This window comes from Typopeltis vanoorti, chromosome 7 (assembly GCF_054136105.1).
Source record: "Typopeltis vanoorti isolate ZY-2024b chromosome 7, IOZ_Tvanoo_1.0, whole genome shotgun sequence".
Lineage (NCBI taxonomy): Eukaryota > Metazoa > Arthropoda > Arachnida > Uropygi > Thelyphonidae > Typopeltis > Typopeltis vanoorti.
This window is the reverse complement of record NC_143555.1, coordinates 97287781-97307130: the sequence shown is the minus strand read 5'-3', so window position 1 is coordinate 97307130 and position 19350 is coordinate 97287781. Positions and strand designations below refer to the sequence as shown.

The 19350-nt window shown below is 38.4% G+C and overlaps 1 protein-coding gene across 4 annotated transcripts in view; it reads left to right on the top strand.

Annotated features, from left to right (window-relative positions):
- The first annotated feature begins 10902 nt into the window (after positions 1-10902).
- The window catches only part of LOC150104886 (uncharacterized), a 695785-nt gene continuing 687337 nt past the window's right edge, over positions 10903-19350 (top strand). For 3 of the 4 annotated variants that reach the window (XM_090395398.1, XM_090395401.1, XM_090395397.1), the window contains exon 1: positions 10903-10937. In XM_090395398.1, the coding sequence (XP_090251524.1) occupies positions 10918-10937 (20 nt within the window). In that variant the 5' untranslated portion in view covers positions 10903-10917. Of the gene's footprint in view, positions 10938-11191; positions 11341-19350 lie in introns of those variants that run through there. The other variant, XM_090395399.1, reaches the window with a different exon arrangement.

Here is a 19350-nt window from a genome sequence, read left to right as displayed (position 1 = left end):
AGAAGCACGGTGTGAGCTGATATTTTTAACCTCACTCCAAGATGTGTTGTCTAAAGATGAAATCAGGATATTCTCTAATTCACTTTTTTAGAGAATGCTGAAGCTAAAATATATTTAGTGTCCGCAATCCTTTCATTTAACAGTTCAAGTTTTGCTTTTAGGTAAATATTATGTGCAGGTTCTGTGCGAATAGATTCTTTAAATTGTAAAAACTTGTGAATGATAGAGTGGAACTTGCATCTTTTCAAGAAGACTCACCTGTTTATAAAAAGTCCAAACTTTTCCAGAATCTTTTGATACTCCTTATTGCGTTGTAGTGTAACCTCGCCAGAAGTAAATAGATATTGTAATTAGTATTTACTCGGATTATAGACATTTAAATAATGATTTTACTGACTAAAAACACCGATAGAGAGAGAGAGAGAGAGAGAGAGAGAGAGATGTGAGGGCGCCTTTTCTTAGAAAAGGCTGCCTGATATCTCCCCAAACCAGTAGCGAACTTACTCAGAACTGAAGCTATATTTACAATAAACAACAGTCGTCGGCCAGCAGATAATTTATCTCATGTGAAAGAAAAGCTATCCACCATCTTCGTAATAACAACGACATTATTATTCTGCCAGCAGACAAAAGTAATGCAACAGTCGTCCTAGACAAATCTGATTATCGTTCCAAGATCAACGACTTATTAATACCTGATACTTACTCTCTTTTACAAAGTGACCCTACGAGGGAACTTCATAACAGGACTAACAACCTTCTCAAATCAACTTCGGAATTTCCAAGACACACCAGACTATTTCCCCGTTCTCTTCATCCCTAACTCCCCGTTTGTGGGGGCTTTCCGAAGATTCACAAAGCAGACACACCTTTAAGACGATAGTTGAAGGCTAATCTTTTTACAACCTGTCCAAATACCTTGCCTCTTCCTTAAAACATCTCACTGGTAATTCCTCCTAATATATCAAAAACTCTGAAGATTTTATATCTAAGGTAAAAAAAATTACAACTCAAGGAAACTGATAGAATGGTTAGTTTTGATATTGTCTCTCTCTTTACAAATGTTCCCACAGAAGAAGTCCTCAATCTACTAAAAAACAAAGTCTCCAAAATTTTTTTGCCGTATTATTGCATTGCGTAAACTGCGGCTATTTCTCATTTGAAGGAAATATGTATAAACAAACCAGCGGATGGGCAGCCCGTTATCTCCAGTGTTAGCCAAAATATTTCTCGAAGACTTTGAAGAATGAGCTCTTTCAAGCGCTACATTAAACCCCAAACTGTGGCTGTGATACATGGATGATATCTTCCTCATCTGGGAAAATAGTCAAGAAAATTTATAAACCTTCTTAGATCATTTGATCAATCGATATCATAACCATAATTTCACATCGGAACTCGAGGCCAACGGCGTTCTCCCGTTTTAGATTTAAAGATCACTAGGATGCCTGATTGTCTCAAATTTTCGATTTTTTCGAAAAACAACTCACACAGATAGATACTTACATGCCTCCTCTCATCACTTCCCTCCGCAGAAACTCGGTATTATTTCCACTCTGGCCCATCGAGAGAGAGATCTCTAATTTCAGAAGAAGAAGATCTTCAAATGGAACTTAACTACCTCAAAAGCACCTTCCTAAAGAACGGATATCCACTTCAAAAAATTGCAAACCGTCTAGACCCACATATGCCAAATCGGCAAGAAGATAACTCGAATCCTATTGCACACATTCGATTACCATATGTAAGTTCTCTATTACCAAAATTGGCGAAAAGTATGAAGAAATTTAACATTAGAACTTACTTCAATACCTTACCTAAACTTCGTACTTTTCTAAGTCAACCCAAGTCAAAACATAACCAATTTCAGTTCCCATGAGTTTATAAAATTATCTGCAGTTTCAGAAAACTATATTATGGGCAAACCAATAAGTCGGTCTCACTACGTCTCGAAGAGCATCAACATGATATCTCTTACAACAGAACCCGTGCAAGCGTCCTCTCCAGTCATGTCATTTCCTCTGCCAACTCTAATTTAGAAGATCGTCAACACCAGATAGACTGGAATCTTACTATATGCATAAATGCGCTGACGAACTAGAAATACGCTAGACCTGTCATGCGGACGCGAGTTCAAATTTGACTGTTGTTATTCCTAACTTTTTTTATGAGAAATCCATTTTTCAACTTAGTATTTTCCAGTTTTTGATAATTTGTACATCTGAAGCATTCCGACGAAGCTAGTTATGTTTTAATTAAAGTTTTCATCTTACCTTATCTCGGTGTGCTTAGTAAAATTATGATTTCAAATGTCTAGAATCTAAGTAAATACCAGTTACAATATATATACTGTATATATATATATATATATAAAGATAAGCCGAAATTTGAAACGTTTTTATGTACTCTTTCACGTTTTTTGTCTTACTTACCAGCTTACCGGCTTACAGCCCGGAACTCGTGGGGGGGAAGCCGTAGGCGCTAGGGGGAGTTTCCCCCCTAGTATATATATATATATATATATATACTAGGGGGATTTTCCCCTAGCGTATATATATATACTAGGGGGGAAGTTCCCCCCCCTAGTATATATATATACGCTCGAGTCTCTTTTTATGCTTATCTTTTTTATGCGGTTTTAAAGTTATGTGGTGCATATTTCATGCAAATTCGGGGTTTCTCCGTTGCACATAATGAACAGCGTGGTGCAGCACATTCTGGCATAACGTGAGTAACGTGTAAACAGCGAGTGCCCGTGAAGTTTAATTTTGCATATGAGTAAGTATTTGTCTTTTGATTATCGTAAGTCTAAATTTTGCTAATTTTTATTTTAAAGATTTAATTTGGCCCAATGGAGAGAAAAAAACACCGAAGAAAAGCAATTTCTTTAGAAATAAAAATTGCAATTTTAGATCGCTTAGCAAAAGGAGAGGGATCTACGGCGATTGGTAAACGGTTTAATTTAAGCGAATCTAGATACTATAAGAGCAATTAAAAAGATTGAAGTCACAATAAGAAAATCTGTCATTTCTGGCACAAAATTAAGTGTCAAATTATCATCGTACTCAAGAGAAGCTTTATTAGAAAAAACGGAACAAGCGCTCGTAATTTGGATTGAAGAATTAACTCAAATAAGAATTCCTACAAGTGGTAATTTAATTAATCAAAAAGCTATTCGGTTTTATGAACAGAGAAATTCATTAGTTGTTTCATTTCAGCGTGTTCATTAGCCATCTACTTCCGCATCCCAGGCTGATAAAGAATTTTCTGATAGTAAAGGATGGATAACCGGGTTTTTAAAAAGGAATGCACTTCATAACGTGAAGATTACAGGTGAGGTTGCAGCAGATGAAGAAGCAGCCCAAAAGTTTCCAAGAGAAGTTAGCCAAAATTATTGAAGATGGTGGATATTGTCCCGATCGAGTGTTTCACGCTGACGAAACAAGATTGTTTTATTGGAAAATGCCAAGTCGAAATTACATCGCAAAGTCTGAGGAAAAAGCAAATGGGTTGAAAGCAAGGAAAGATCGAATAACGTTGTTATTTTGTAGCAAGGCATTAGGGGATCAAATGTTGAAACCTCCTCCTCCTGGTAAATTGATCTCTAAGACAACGTGCTCTAAAAGGCACAGATCTAAAACAGCTGCCGGTATATTGGATGGCTAATACAAAGGCCTGGGTAACAACTGCTGTATTTACTGAATGGTTCAATAATTGCTTTGCAACAGAAGTGCAAAATTCTCTCGATTTTAAAGTTTTATTAATCGTTGACAATGCACAAGTCATCCGCATTTAAAACATCCAAATATGCAGGTAGTTTTTTCCACCCAACACAACAAGCATTATTCATCCATTATATCAGGCATAATTGCTACTTTTTAAAAATATTATGTTAAGCACACTTTTCAATTTATATGGATAAACTAAAAAATCAATCATTAACAGTAACTGACTTTTGGAAAAAAAAGTTATATTTTGGACTGTTTAAATCATGCTGCATCTGCTATTGCTGAAATAAGACCACAAACTTTAAATGACTGCTGGAAAGTAACTTGGCCTGGATGTGCTGCAAACATCTACATCATCAGTTGAAATCATTACTTTGGCACATGAAATTGGTGGAGAAGGTTTTGATACATTTAGCCAGAACGATGTAGACGAATTGCTTGTGATAATGCCTTAAGTTACGATGATATTGTTGGATATCGATTAACTTTAGATATCTTCGAAGATCCAGAAAACGATAGTGAAGTGGAAGAAAAACCTATTCCCCTCACTGCAAAAATAATTCGAGAAAGTCTTGAACTGTGCAGTAAATTGGAAAATGATTTTCTTGTTAATGACAGAAATTCTGAATGAGCCTTTAAACTACAACGTGAGCTGAAGAATTGTATTTCTGGATACCGAGAGCTGTATCCAGATTTAAAAAAAATTAGTAAAATCATCATCGCAAAGTTTAATCACTGATTACATTGTCGAAGAAAAAATCTGCACAGAACGAGGGTGAAGCTAATTCTTCTTGTGAAGAACCATTGCCTTTACCATAGGGATCTGATGCGCTGACTATCTCTCTCTGGTGCTGAAAGTGATTTTCATCAGTTCTCAAACCTTGTCGAATATTGTCTAATAGCGACGATAATTCTGATGAAAAAATGTAAAATAAACTGTTACTTTTCAATAAAATTAAATGAATAAAGCTTTAAAATAAACTTAGGCATTCTTATTTTCCTGAAGTTTTATAAACTTTTTTATGCGATTTTAGGTTTATTTTAATCCATTGCTTCGGTTTTATGCGGTTTTAGAAAACTATGGAACGTATCCGTAATTTTTCAACGTAAGTTAGGTCTTTTTTGTGCGATTTTTTAAAAGCGATTTTCTGTGGAACGTATCTATCGCATCAAAAGAGACCCTACTGCACATATATGTATGCAATCATATGCCTGGGGAAGGAGTGTCCTAAGTTTGGTTCCCGTCGATGACATCAAGAGCTTATGGATCTTCCTCAGCCATAGCCAAGTTAGATGGTCTTGGGTCTGGACAGTATGTTTTTTCCGCCCGATTATCCGGAATTTTTCATCCCGCAAAGCAGGCAAACCGGCCCCGAGAACACACGCTTTGACAGACATGGGATACTACTGGAAATAAAGAGCAACCAACCTATTCCCAGGGATTATTGGTTATGGAAGCTTACGTGGTAGTGTGTTGGCCTGCGTGAAAGTGTAACAGACGACTCACACACTGACGACCAAGCAATTTCATAAACTTGGTTTTAATCCTTTTTCCCAAGTAAGCAAACAAGCATGTAAATCAAGTTTGCGCCTGAAGTTTTTCAGGTCTGATGCAACTCGTGGTAAAGGTGGGGTAAGCTCTGATCACTTTCCTTAGTATCTCCCATAATGCAAAGCACATCTCCTTGCGGTCATGTATGATGCTATGCATTAAGGGGAAGGGCCACTACCCAGGTCGATTTCGACCTCTATTGAGGTGTCATCAATGGGAGCCAGACCCTGAGATGCCAAAGTTTAAGTCATGCAGAACTTATAAATTTTACCTATACAAGTTGTCACAAGGTGCTTTGACCTTATTAAATAAAAATCTCAGGATGAGAGAAAGATGTAGAAAGTTTTTTACCTTGGGTATACTATTCGTGAAAATACCAAGTAATTTTATAAACTTGGTTTTAATCCTTTTTCCCAGGTAAGTTAAGTTTGCACATGAAGTATTTTCAGGTCTGAGGCAAATCGTTGTAAAGGTGGGGTAAGATCTGATCCCTTTCCTAAGTATCTCCTATAATGCAAAGAACATTTCCTTGTGGACATGTATAATGCTATGCATTAAGGGGAATGGCCACCACCCAGACCGGTTTCGGGTGAAAAAGTAAAAATGCCATCATCAGCTTATTGAAAATAAATGGGATCATAGTGCCCCTGAAGAGAAGAAAAAGAAGGGCAAGGAAGTAACAGAAAGGTGGAGTGGGGTGCTAGTGGGGGAGGGGGGAAAGGAGAAGGAGAGGAAAGGGAGTAGAATGGGAAGGGCAGGTGAGAGAAGGGGGTAGGGAAGAAAAAGAAGAAAAATAGGCATCAGCTCATAATGCTGATCTTGTTAGCTCAATGCTGTCAGATGATTACTCTTTACCCGAATCAGATGTCTATCTCATAAGATCAAAGGGACCATGGAGATAACCGGTGCCCAGGTGATCCTCCACTTGAGGGCAGACCACCTCGAGTAGGGCTGCGCTTCCTGGGTTATATCTTCGAGCATGGCTAGAAGTGGAGATGCTGCTGCAGATGGATATGTTAGAGCAGCTGCAAACAGAACTTGAAGGTATTATTTCTGTTAGTGCACAGGATAGGAGGTGTACACCACTGGATTTTAAATCTGGTGTCACCGAAAGTCCCTCTCTCTCTCTCTCTCTCTCTCTCTCTCTCTCTAGATGTAGACACCTCCTCAAACAGCTATAAAACTTGTAGAATCGACTTGAGAGAGTTTCAACAGACTGGGAGGATTAGCTTTTGTTAGGGAGTTTCTGAGTACCCTCAGAAGGCGTTCAGGATGTCAGGTGTTGTGGTGTATGTACACCCGCATTCTCTGATGGTGGTGAAGGTTCTTTCCTGTCGAAAATTGACGTAGCGCCTGTTGTAGAAAGCACCCTTCCGAGCGCAGGTGGAGTCTGATTTTCATGTTCTTTTCTTCTACCTGTTCCTGTTTCTATATTTCGATGTCGAGATTAATGTCACGGATGGCATTGTGGCATGGAAAGCCTTGACTGGCCACAAACCAGCTTCGCTCCTTGTAGAGATCACGGAGCCTAGATCTTCTCTGGAATTCACGTTCTTGTACGAATTTGATCATATGTTCGTCATTGGAGATTTTGAGTTGTGCCCACGTGTCCCAGTCCCGGCTAGCAGTGCTCCAAGTGGACCACAGTTGAAGAAGAGAGGCGAGAACAGGGACGGGAAGTTGGGCAAGAACAGGGAGGAGAAGTCTTGTGGTAACGTCCAGGGTCCCGGACCCATTTCTATTGTTTCTAGATGTTGGTACATGAGCACAACTAATTTATGATCCAAGAGATGGAAGAACGGATGTTAACGTGTCTTATTGCCTTGACTCTGGAAACAAGGGATTGTGACAGATAGAAGGGTCGAGCCTTGTCCGATTCCTCAGCTTGTCCACGTGTAATCTCGACAGTAGGGGTTGTGAGCCCTCCAGAGTGCTGTGAGGTGAATTTCCAGTTGCCTGTAGCCAGTAGTGCCTAAGTTGGATTTCTCCCTATTTTGTGATAGGCCAGGACCGCCACGCAGTTAAAGTCCCCCCATCAGGATGACATGATCGGCGCCATAGAAATAGGTATAAAGCGACTGGAAGAATGTTGATCTTGATGGTGGGTCTACCGGGGTATCAATCTTGATGAACCTAGTGGTACAGCCCCCGATACTTCCAGTAAATGGCAGGAACTCTCCCACTCTCCCTTCTGCGTCCCTCTGGATGTTATGGAAGGCTCAGAGGAGGGAGTGCTAGCATAAATACCCCTACCCCAGCGCTGTGTCTTATGCCGAAGCTACAGAACGATGTTAAGGGCTACTTTTGGCTCAGTTCCTGCATATCCCCCAGTGGAAAAAGTGCCTTTCTTGCAAGAACAAGAGCCGGATGTTAAAAGCTAGCATTAGATTCCACACATCTTCTTGGTTAGATGGCGGACGGGCCTTTTTACTGAGTGAGGTAACACAGAAAGGGGATGGCGGCATTAAGAAGCTTTAGGATGTTATTCCTGGCCTAAATCCTTTATTTGCAGCCGTTTTACATACTTGAATAAGGATTCGATCTGTTCGAGGGAGGCAGAATATCCAGTCCCCTGCAAACTGGCTTACGGTTTCATACACGAGCTCGAGAGAACTTCGAACTCGTGTCGATGTTCATTAAACTAGAAGTCATATCCATTAAACTAGAAGTCGTATCCATTAAACTGGAAGAAAGATACCAAGCAAGTTTATAAACTTGGTTTTAATCCTTTTTCCCAAGTAAGCAAACAAGTAAGTCAAGTTTGCTCTTGAAGTATTTTCAGGTCTGAGGCAACTCGTTGTAAAGATGAAGTAAGCTCTGATCACTTTCCTTATTGCCTCAGACCTGAAAATACTTCATGCGCAAACTTGAGATACCTGCTTGTTTGCTTACTTGGGAAAAAGGATTAAAATAAGTTCATAAAATTGCTTGGTATCTTTAACGCATAGTATATCGAAAGTAAAACACTTTCTACATCTTTCTCTCATCCTGAGATTTTTATTTAATAAGGTCAAAGCACCTTGTATAAGTAAAATTTATAAGTTCTACATTACTGCAACCTTGGCATCTCAGAGTCTGGCTCTCATTGATGAGACCTTAATTATCCGCTTGCAGAGGGTTCCGATTGAATTAGAGGATGCCTGGATAAAAGAAAGTTTATCCAAGTATGGGAGGGAAATCTCCATCAGACGGAAAAGTCACGAGCATTTCCCTTCCATACAAACTGGAGATATGACTATCTCCATTTTAATGGAGAGAACAGTCCCAAATATCATGGTGGTAGCAGGCTGGAAGCTCCTCCTTAATTATGCAGGAGTTGTCCGACAGTGCACGAGGTGCAACTCTACAGAGCACCTCAGTGCGGACTGTCCTATATATATATATATATATATATATATATATATATATATATATATATATATAAAACACCAGGTTTATATTAAAAACCTGGTGTTTTTAATATAAACCTGGTGTTTTTACTCCATTTCCCAAGTAAGCAAACAGACAAGTCAGTCCAGTTTGCGCCTGCAAGTGTTACAAGTCTAGCTGACCCTGTATGTAGTGAAGGCTACTCGTCGTAAAGGTAGCATAAGCTCCGATCACTATTCTTAATATTTACCCTTAATGCAAAGCTCATCTCCTGAGGAGATGGATGATGCTATGTATTAAAGGCAAGGGGGCCACTACCAGACCGGTTTCGACCTTTACTGAGGTCTCGTCAGTGGGAGCAAGGCTAAGAAATACTAAGTTTTATGTAATACAGAGCTTATAAATATTTTACCAAAAACAAGTTACCATAGTAGTTGGAAGGGGACCAATCGTTCGATGCTGTTGGCACACTCTCCCTCGATGAGTCTTTGGACTCCCTGGAGGTGTCAAATAATAATAATAATAATAATAATAATAATAATAAGATGCTTTGACCTAATTAAATAAAAATCTTGTTTATGTGTGTGTGTGTATATATATATATATATATAAGTTTGTCGATTGAGCATCGTGTCTGTTTGAGTTTTTTGTAGACATGGGTTACTGATAATGGCGTTAAAGAATTCACAATTAGAGATGAAAAAAATCAGTTAATGCCTTTTATTCCCCTATAGGGAGTAGGCGAGGCCTTTATCTAGGTTTTGGAGACTGAGTGAGCAGTTCAATCTCCACTGGCAGCCAATCAGAGATAGCTTGCCCATATCTATTACTGATTATAGCAGCCACCGATGAAGAGGCTGACAAACATGCGCTGCATAACCCTAACAAGATATGTTACTGTCTGAAATAATGTTAGTACTGCAGTCGATTTTCTTGAGTTTATGGGATTAAAAAAACCGAGTTTCCGAGAGGAAAACCTGCTTGCCCGTGCCACAGTTCGAGTAACTCGGAATCTGTCGAAGAAAGGCTTATAAAAAGTTCCTCCAGTCGGCAACTAGACTTGAATTTAAGTCTGACTTCGAGCGACCAAGCGAAGAGAACGCAAGCGCCACTTCCACTGAGGTACACAGGCCTCCATTTGGTCATACTATAAATTAAATATGCCAAGAAGTTATATTCTTGGTTTCATTCTTTATCTAAGTTTAATTAAACAAACTTTGCACGTGAAGCAACTTGACGACTGGATTACTTGCATATAGAGGTAATGACTTCACATGAATTGATTTAGTATCCCATATAAAAGTAACGCCTTCGTGCATCATGGAAATATTTTAGTCGTACTTGTAGATGAAAACAGTGTTGACTAACAGTCCTTCCCCTAGCATTTGCAGGCCAGGGAAGAGAATACAAATGAAGGCCCACATTCCATATATCTATTTAAAAGTTATAAATCAAGCTAAGAAACTATTAAATTAAATAAATTCTATCTTCTTCTTTTTACAAATCTACCTTCATAGCCACAAATAAAAAAAAAATATATATATATATATATATATATATATATACCCAAGCTATCAAAAAAACAATATCTATCATACCTCTTCTTGAACTCATTTACAGACGAAGCACTCACAACTGAGTTAGGCAATGCATTCCATTCATTCACCACTCTCCAAGCAGAAAATCTAGTTCTCACACCCTTGTTAACTATACTTTTCCTTAATTTCCAGGGATGACCGCTTGTTCTTCCATCACTATCACACAGCTGAAACATTTCTCCTGCATCAATCTTATAAAAACCTGTAAGTAATTTAAATGTTCTATCATATCTCCTCTTCTCCGCCTATCAACCAACCGCTGTAATCCACCAGCACTCAATCTATCAATTTGACTCATGTCAAATTTTTAACTTATATCAATATCAAGTTAAATTTTTGACTCATATCAATTTTAGTGATAGTACTCAATCTATCACAAAAAAAAATAGGGAGCATTTTTTACACCACTCACCAACTTATTTGATATATTTTTTGTGTTTGTGATATGCAGTCCCCCTCAAAAGTGTGGGGTCAAGGGCAGTACTATTCCTCCCTACCCGGTCTAAGGACGGCACTGTTGGCGAATGTTGTTAAGTACTTCAGGTACAAGTTACCGTTTAAAGGCTTTGGCAGATCCACACTGGTTTCTGTTCGTAGTAGTATTCTTGAGTTTCATATCTCGGTATTTGTATCCTCTGTCGGTCTAAGCCTTTCCTATAAAACTGCTGGCATGTCATTTACAGCTCACAAGTAAACCAATTATTTTGAATATAAAAATAATTGTTTCAATAAATTGCCATTTCTGAAGACTACTGAATTATGATCAGTTAAGAACAGAATAATAATGTACTGTGTGTATGATCTGAATTTAATTAGAATCATTAAATGAATTGCCTTTACTATCTGAATAGAGTGCAGGTTTTTGTATGTTTTTAATTCATTACAGGAGCAAGTGGCGCTGCTCGAAGTTGGCATACTAAGAAAACCTTAGTTGCAGCGCGTAACGTTCTGTGTATTACGTGGGTTTTGTACTTCAGTTGTCTGAGAGCTGTAACGTGATAAAATAGTTTTAAATGTTTATAAACACCTTCAAAGTGAATAATTTGAAACATTTTGAGATAATTAGAACGTTTTTCTTCTAGAAGTAGAGCAGGTAAGTAATAATTTCCGTATTAAATGTATGTAACGACACTTGTAATCTAACGTGAGCGCTTGACATTGCAGACGAATTTGATTTGATTGTTCTGATTTGACTGACAGGAGTACATCATCGGATAAACGTTCTGTTTACTGTTTCAGTCCCCATTAATAATTATTAAAATATACCTGTTATTTAATTTGAGGTAAAGTTTAGAATAATCATCACATTAAATCTTTTATGTATCTGTTTCTTCAAGTTTAGTTTGTTTACTTCGAATTTTTATTTTCCCTCCCAATAACAGTAATCATATCCTCTGTATATACTGTATAGTGGATAGGGAGTTGAAGTTCACTGGACACGTTGCTAAGGTGTCCAAGATAGCAGATAGGATTACTTGGTTATTGAAGAACATACTAACATCCAGAGATAAAGAGGTTATTATTCCTCTTTATAAGGCGTTGATACTTCCACATTTGGATTACTGTGCTCAAGTCTGGGCGCCTGGATTCCTTGGAGGTGAGGAATTGGTGGAGAGGGTTCAGAGAAAAGTGACAAAGTTGGTGAGTGGTGTAAAAATTGCTTCCTACATTAATAGATTGAGAGCTTGTGGATTACAGAGAAGAGGAGATATGATAGAAATTTTAAATTACTGAAAAGATTTTTATAAGATTGATGCAAGGGAAATATTTGAGCTGTGTGATGGTGATGGAAGAACAAGAGGTTATCCTGGAAATTAAGGAAAAGTGTGGTTAACAAGGGTGTGAGAACTAGATTTTTTGCTTGGAGAGTGGTGAATGAACAGAATGCATTACCTGACTCAGTTGTGAGTGCTTCGCATGTAAATCAGTTCAAGAAGAGTTATGATAGATATTGTTTTGATAGTTTGGGTCTCCTGCGATGAGTCTTCTGACTCCATGGAGATACCCATATAATAATAATAATATGTCAGTCAAAGCACAACAGTGTGTTTCATTAATTTGAATGTGGTTAACAAAGTGAGATAAACCTTTTATCACTACTAGTATAATATTAGTTCGTTTTTATGCTTGTAAGATTAATTATTCAGCATTGGTTACCAACATACTTTAAACATTTTATTGAAAATTGCACACCGGGAATTGTGGCTACAGCATCTTTTGAAACAGTTCTTAAATAAAGGACGCTTAATAAATAAATAAAGAACTTTTTTTTTCTATTTATTTGTTTATTATTTCTATCCCACTAAAGTAAGGTTTTATTAATGTTATTTTTTATAACAACTGTATCTCTCTTAACTGCTATTTATTATTTCTTGATTAGATATCAAATTTTTAAGAGTCTTTTGGAGCTTCTGCTTTTAGGACTCTGGGCTAAGGGATCTACAATTAGAGGCCAAGTCTACTAGACTGTCATTATTATTATTGTGATCTCCCAAGACTTGCTATGGAAAGATATTCTATTCTACTGACCACACTTCTCACCAAACCGCTACTACATAATAATCCTCCAACTACACACACAACTCATTATCTCCACTACTTTATTATTATATCCAAGGATTCAGAGGACTCGTGGTGGGAGGGCACACTACTGCTCATCCTCTCTCTTACTTAATCTGCCATCTAAACGACACCACCGCCATCACAGCATGATCTACCACCAATAATCGTTTTTTTTTTATCTGTATGTATGTGTTTTCATGGCTAGAGTTTGCTTGCATGCTGGATGATAAACCTGAGTTTCAGGGAGGAAAAACCGTGCTACCTCCATATGAGATTGGCTAACTCACCTTCTGTTGAAAAGGGCCATATAAACATAAAGATTCCTCTTGTCACGACAAGAATCAAACTTAGGTCTTATCCAGTTGAAGGGCACAGTGTTCATTTGGTCTTCCATTGTGCTACTGAGGCGCTGTCCTTGGCATCCAAACATAACGTATGTGTTGTCAAGATATGACGTGAAAACTAATATAGAACTTTTAATTAGATAATAATGATTACTGTTCTTGGACCACTACTGTTTAATTTGTTCATTAACGATATAGGAAAGGATCTGAGAGGAACTGTGCATCTGTTTGCGGATGATGCAAAGTTGGGTAGAGCAACTGAATGTGACTATGTCACATTCAATTGTCAGACAGATCAGTCGATGGGTAGTTAATGCATAGTGCATAAACGGTGGCTTATGTAGAGTGTAGGTGGTGTCCTTGGATTCTATGGAGGTGTCAAAAAAAAAAGACATGCCAATCTTTATTTAGTATTTTCTTAAATCAGGTTTAGTTGTGGCAGCCAGATTTATAAATATATTGATGTAGCCTTAGATTTTCAGTTTCAATCTTTGTTGTTAACTTTTAGATGGAATCCTTTAGAACTTTCTTAAATTCTTCCTAGTTGTATATAGACAATGCATTAGTCATTTGGTTCCATGGCGTATGGTTCGTTTCAGACTCTCATTTCTTTATAGTATCCTCTGTAGTTTTACCATCAAATGAAAAGATGGGGGGGGGGAGAAAAAAATTTTTCCTTGATATCCTCATTACAAAGCATGAAAAGGCTCATGATTTAAAATGCTTAGTTTATTATTATTATTATTACGGGCAGCTCCAAGGAATCCTTAGACTCATCGAGGGAGGCCCAACATCATGTCAAGAACAACTATTTGACATTCACACAGTATCTATCATACTTCACCTTGAACTCATTTACAGTCATCGCACCCACAACAGACTCTGGCAGCTTATTCCATTCATTCACCACTATTGAGAGCTAGGTTTTTACTTGGATAGTGGTGGAAGCTTGGAAAGCTTCTCAAAGATATCTTCTGAATTAATCTTATAGAAACCCTTCAGTACTTTGAATGTCTCAATCATATCACCCCTTTTCCACCTATCAACCAATTTCTGCAGCCCACAAATCTTCAGCCTGTTCTCATATGGTTCATTCCATAGTCCTGCTATTATCTTGGTCACTTGTCTCTGAATCCTCTCCACCTCCTCCCCATCAAGAAGAAACCCTGTCACCCATATCTGGGCACAGTAGTCTAGATGGGGGTTTTATCAAGGCTCGATACAGAGGATCAATAACATGTTTGTCTCTGCTCGTTAAAGTGTTTTTCAGCACCCAAGTGATTTGATTTTGCCACTTTTGCGATGTGCTCCCTAAACTTCAACTCCATATCCACCAACACTCCCAAATCCCTGGCCTCATCAATCTCCTGGAGTACAGTTCCACCAATGTGATATACTGCTGCTAATCTTTTCACCCCAAAATGCAAAACCTTACATTTTTTCACATTAAATTGACATCCATTCTCCTTAGCCCAGTCCTCCAAACTATCCAAATCATCCTGCAAAATTTTGACATCCTGAGCATTCACTATTGCTCTACCTAACTTTGCATCATCCGCAAAGAGATGCACAGTTCCTCTCAGATCCTTTCCTATATCGTTAATGAACAAATTAAACAGTAGTGGTCCAAGAACAGAATCCTGCGGCACACCACTAGTCATAGGCCATCTTTTGGACTATACTCCTGAATAAACCACTCTCTGATATCTCTCCATCAACCACCCTCCTATCCATCTCACCAATCCTATATCCATTCTCTTATGCTGCAGTTTACTGATTAGAATTCCATGTGGTATCCTGTCAAAGGCCTTAGCAAGGTCCAGTAGAATCACTGTAAACCCACTACCCTTATCCAGTTCAGTCATCACTGTGTTATAAAACGTGAGCAAGTTACTGAGGCATGATCTACCCCTTCACAAAACCACGTTGTCCCCCGTACAGTATCCCATTTTAGTCTATCCATTCCTGTATTTTTCTTTTGACTAATTTCTCCAAGACCTTGACAATGATTCCTGATATGCTAATCGGTCAGTAATTTACAACAGCAGTCTTGTAACCTCTTTTATGCAGTGGAACTATTTCCCCTCTTTCCACCCCCTTGGGACTAACCCAGACCCGAGACTCAAATTAAACAAAATGGTCAAAGGCACTGACAATTCTTTAGCCGCTTCTCGTACCACTAACGAGCTGGTATACCATCAAATCCCGCAGATGAATTGACATTGAGGTTTTGTAATAGGCTATTCACCTCCACTTCATTCACCACAATTCCAGTATAAGCTGTTGATTCTTCCATTTCTGCAATGTCACCACCTGGATGATATACTCTTGCAAAGTGCTCACTCAGTAATTCTACTATATCAACTGATTCGGTTACCTTTCTACATCGGCATTCTTTAAAATCAGTCTGCCGTATACATTTTTTTCTTTTACTTGTAACATATCGAAAAAACTGTTTGGGATTCTCTTTAGCCTGCATGGCTAATGTTCTTTCATAATCTGGTTTTGCTTTTCTTACTAGACTTGTTACCCTTCTGGCCTGGCTTTATACCATTCACGTGCCTGCCAGTCACCTTTCTCCTTAAATTCCCTCCACGGTTGTTTCTTTTTTTGCAGCTCGAGCTTAATGGTGTTATTCATCCATTTAATCCCTACTTGATTTATTATTCAGACTCTAGGTATACAGTCAGCCATTGCCTCCTGCAAACACTTCTTAACTGCCTCCCATGCACTATCAACATCCAGCCCTTGCAGTTTTACATGCCATGGCACTGAACCAATCAAACTCCTAAGCTTGTAATGCTTACCAGCCCGATAATTCCACATGTACCCTGTCTTAATTGTAAATTCCACACCTTTAGCCACCTCCCAAGTCAAGACCCTATGATCACTCTCACCAATTGGTGGCAATTGGTGAGAGTGGTCATATTTGTTACACCGAAATCCTCAGATGTAATTACTAGGTTAAGCACTCTCTGATCCCTAGTATTTTCCATTACATGCTGTCGCAGATAGTTATCCCTTAATAACCGCATAAAATCCAATTTCTTCCTCCCATGTGTCCTCTCCTCTTTCCAATCAATGTTACCATAGTTGAAATCTCCCATAATAATTACCCTCCTTCGACTCATTCATCTCCTGGTCTATAGCAGCACCCAATTGTATATTTTATTCTGCTAGCCTCAATCTCACACCAAATGGCCTCAAATGTGCTCTTTTCTCTATCCTGCAATTTGACTTCTATTCTCCTTGGCTGCAGCTCATCAACTATCACCAATAATACTCCTCCCCCCATTTTATTCTCCATGTCTCTCCTGAACTCACTATATCCCTCACATTCAATCCCACTAGCTATACCATCAGTCAGCCATGTTTCACTAATGCCAATAACCTGTGGTCTGGAAGTGCCAACCAAGGCCAAAAATTAAATTCTTCCTTCTTGTTCCTAATACTCTTAGCATTAGTATACATGAATTGCAGAAGCCTGTTAGTCCCATCCCTACCTTGATGCCTTATACTAACTATCCTATTCTGATTTGTTGTCCTTATTCGCTCGGGCATATTATACTCATTCATACTACCTCCGTAAGGTCTGCATATCTACTCCCCCCCCCTTAATAAATCTAGTTTCCATGATTCTGCACATCCACTTCATTCAACAACACTTTTTCAAGTCTCCTTACACCGAATCCATTCAAATGCAAACCATCCATCTTATATAGATCCTTTCGCCCATCGAACTTGCTCCACACGTTCACAAATTCCACACCACTCATCCTGCATAATCTGCGCATAAAGTCATTAGCAATTATGACCCTCTTTCTAAACTCTTCACTGTCATACCGCAGCAACAGACTAACCATCCTAACTCTCTTACTCTTCTCTTTTGCTACCTCAAACAATTCCTTCAGGTCCTCTATCATATCCATTTTATCTCCTTTCAAATCATTCGTACCTGCCACCACTATCATTTCTTTCACCCTTTGCTTTTGCTCGCTAATAGAGTCAGTTACATCCTTTATTGTCGCACCAGGTTGGTACGATTTTGTCAAATCCTCTACTAACACACCTCGTACTAACGAATCTCCATACAGCACTCGCTCCTTCATTTTGTTTACGTTCACAATCATACTCTTATTTTTCTTATCATACTTTTTTTTATTGGCTGGTAGACATTTGTGTATACTCCAGCTTCCGCTTTGCCCTATGTATCGCTCCACTCAACTGTGCGATCTCGCTCATTGCATCTATCTCATCTTTTTTATTATCTGTTAAACCATTCATTTGCTCTGTATTATTACCTTCATTCTCACTTTCAATGCTGCCCTCACAGCTCTCTGGTACAACCTCACAATTTCTTATCCTATCGCTATTTTCTAACATTCTGACATTCAATAAAAATATCACACTCACGACCTGAAAAAGACTTTAATTCCTCATTTTCCTTACATTTTCTGCACACATTCACTCCACTATCATTATCTAACCAGACTCCAACCGCTCTCTATAAAGCATGCATCTCACAGATAGTACATTGACTAATCTCCTTTTTATTACAATTTTTGAACAAAGATGGCGAACCATTATTACTGACCGCCATTATTTTCCTTCTTACCAGAGCCACGTGCACACTTCTATCGTATCTTATCAACTTAATAATTGAAATAACACCAAAAACATGCAAACAGACACACTAAGATACGAAAAGCAAACAAAACTACGTAATATTCAAGCAAAATTGTCAATGATAACTTAAAATAACACTTATCTTATCAGGAGCTCTCGACAAACACTACACACCACGAGTCCCTCTAACGGCCAAAACTGTATCCCCCTAGTTTAGTTAACTAAACTAGGCATTTTCATGTTTTTTAGGGCAGATTGTGCTGTTTCATTCGACAGGACTAGAACCTGCATCTACAACAGCAGTCTCTCTCTCTTGACTATAAAATAGTGAAGTGTTGTCTGTAGAATAGAACATTGATTGTAAATACTTATTGTAATTGTCAAGATTGCTATTGAAAAATGATGTTACACATTTATTTCAAAATTTTCTATTTATAATTTTTGTTCCAGGTATATGTTTATAAACTGAAATTGAGCTGATAGTCTGGGTGTAAAGGATAAATATATTATTATTTTATTATTGTTAATGTTTGATCCCCATGGAGTCAGAGACTCATCATGGGAGGTATATACAATGCACATCCAACTGTGCCTTAAATTGATTAAGTGTGTCTACATTCACAACACATTCGGGCAATGTATTTCACTCAATAACCACTCTCCATTCAAAGACCCTGCTCCTCACACCTCTGCTCACACCCTCTTTATACAGTTTCCAGTGATGGCCTCTTGTTCTACCCCTCCCCATATTCTATGAAAAATCTTCTGTGTCAACCTGATAGCAACCCCTGACTAGCTTATAATGTCTCAATTATATCATCCCCCCCCCTCCTGTTCATGAGACTTTTTAGATTAAATCAGAAAACTTGCTGTGATGGTAATCATTTATAAATTTGATCAATGATGCTTTGCAAGTTCATACATGGCATTAGACGCTGAAACCACTTATACATAATGCTAAGCCTACCCAGATGAAGTATTAATCATTTAGGTTCAGAGGAAATGAAGAGACATTTAAAAAGATCCAGCAGCAACTAAAATATCAGGAAATGTGAAAATGCATATATGCAAATAAACTGATGGAATGTTACAAATGGGGTCCCACAGGGCTCAGTACTAGGACCTATATTGTTTAACCTTTATATCAATGACATTGCCAGTGGATTGTAAGGGGATATTCAGTTGTTTGCGGATGATGCAAAGCTGGGATGGATTATTAGTAGTAGTGCAGATGTGGTAGCCCTGCAAGAGGATTTGAATAAGCTAGAAAAATGAGCAAATGAATGGGGGTGTCAGTTTAATGCAGCAAAATGTAAGTTTTTGAGGTTTGGGAAACATCGATGGGATGCTGCATTCTCTATGGGAGGAGTTATACTGGAGGAAGTAGGGGAGACAAGAGATCTGGGGTTGATGATTGATAGAAACCTGAAATTTAGGGGACATATTGCAAAGGTGGTGAAGGTAACACAGAGGATTGCTGCAATTATGAGAAGGACAGTGACCTGCAGAGATAAAAGGGTTATCATTCCATTGTATAAGTCTCTGATCAGACGACACTTAGACTATTGTTC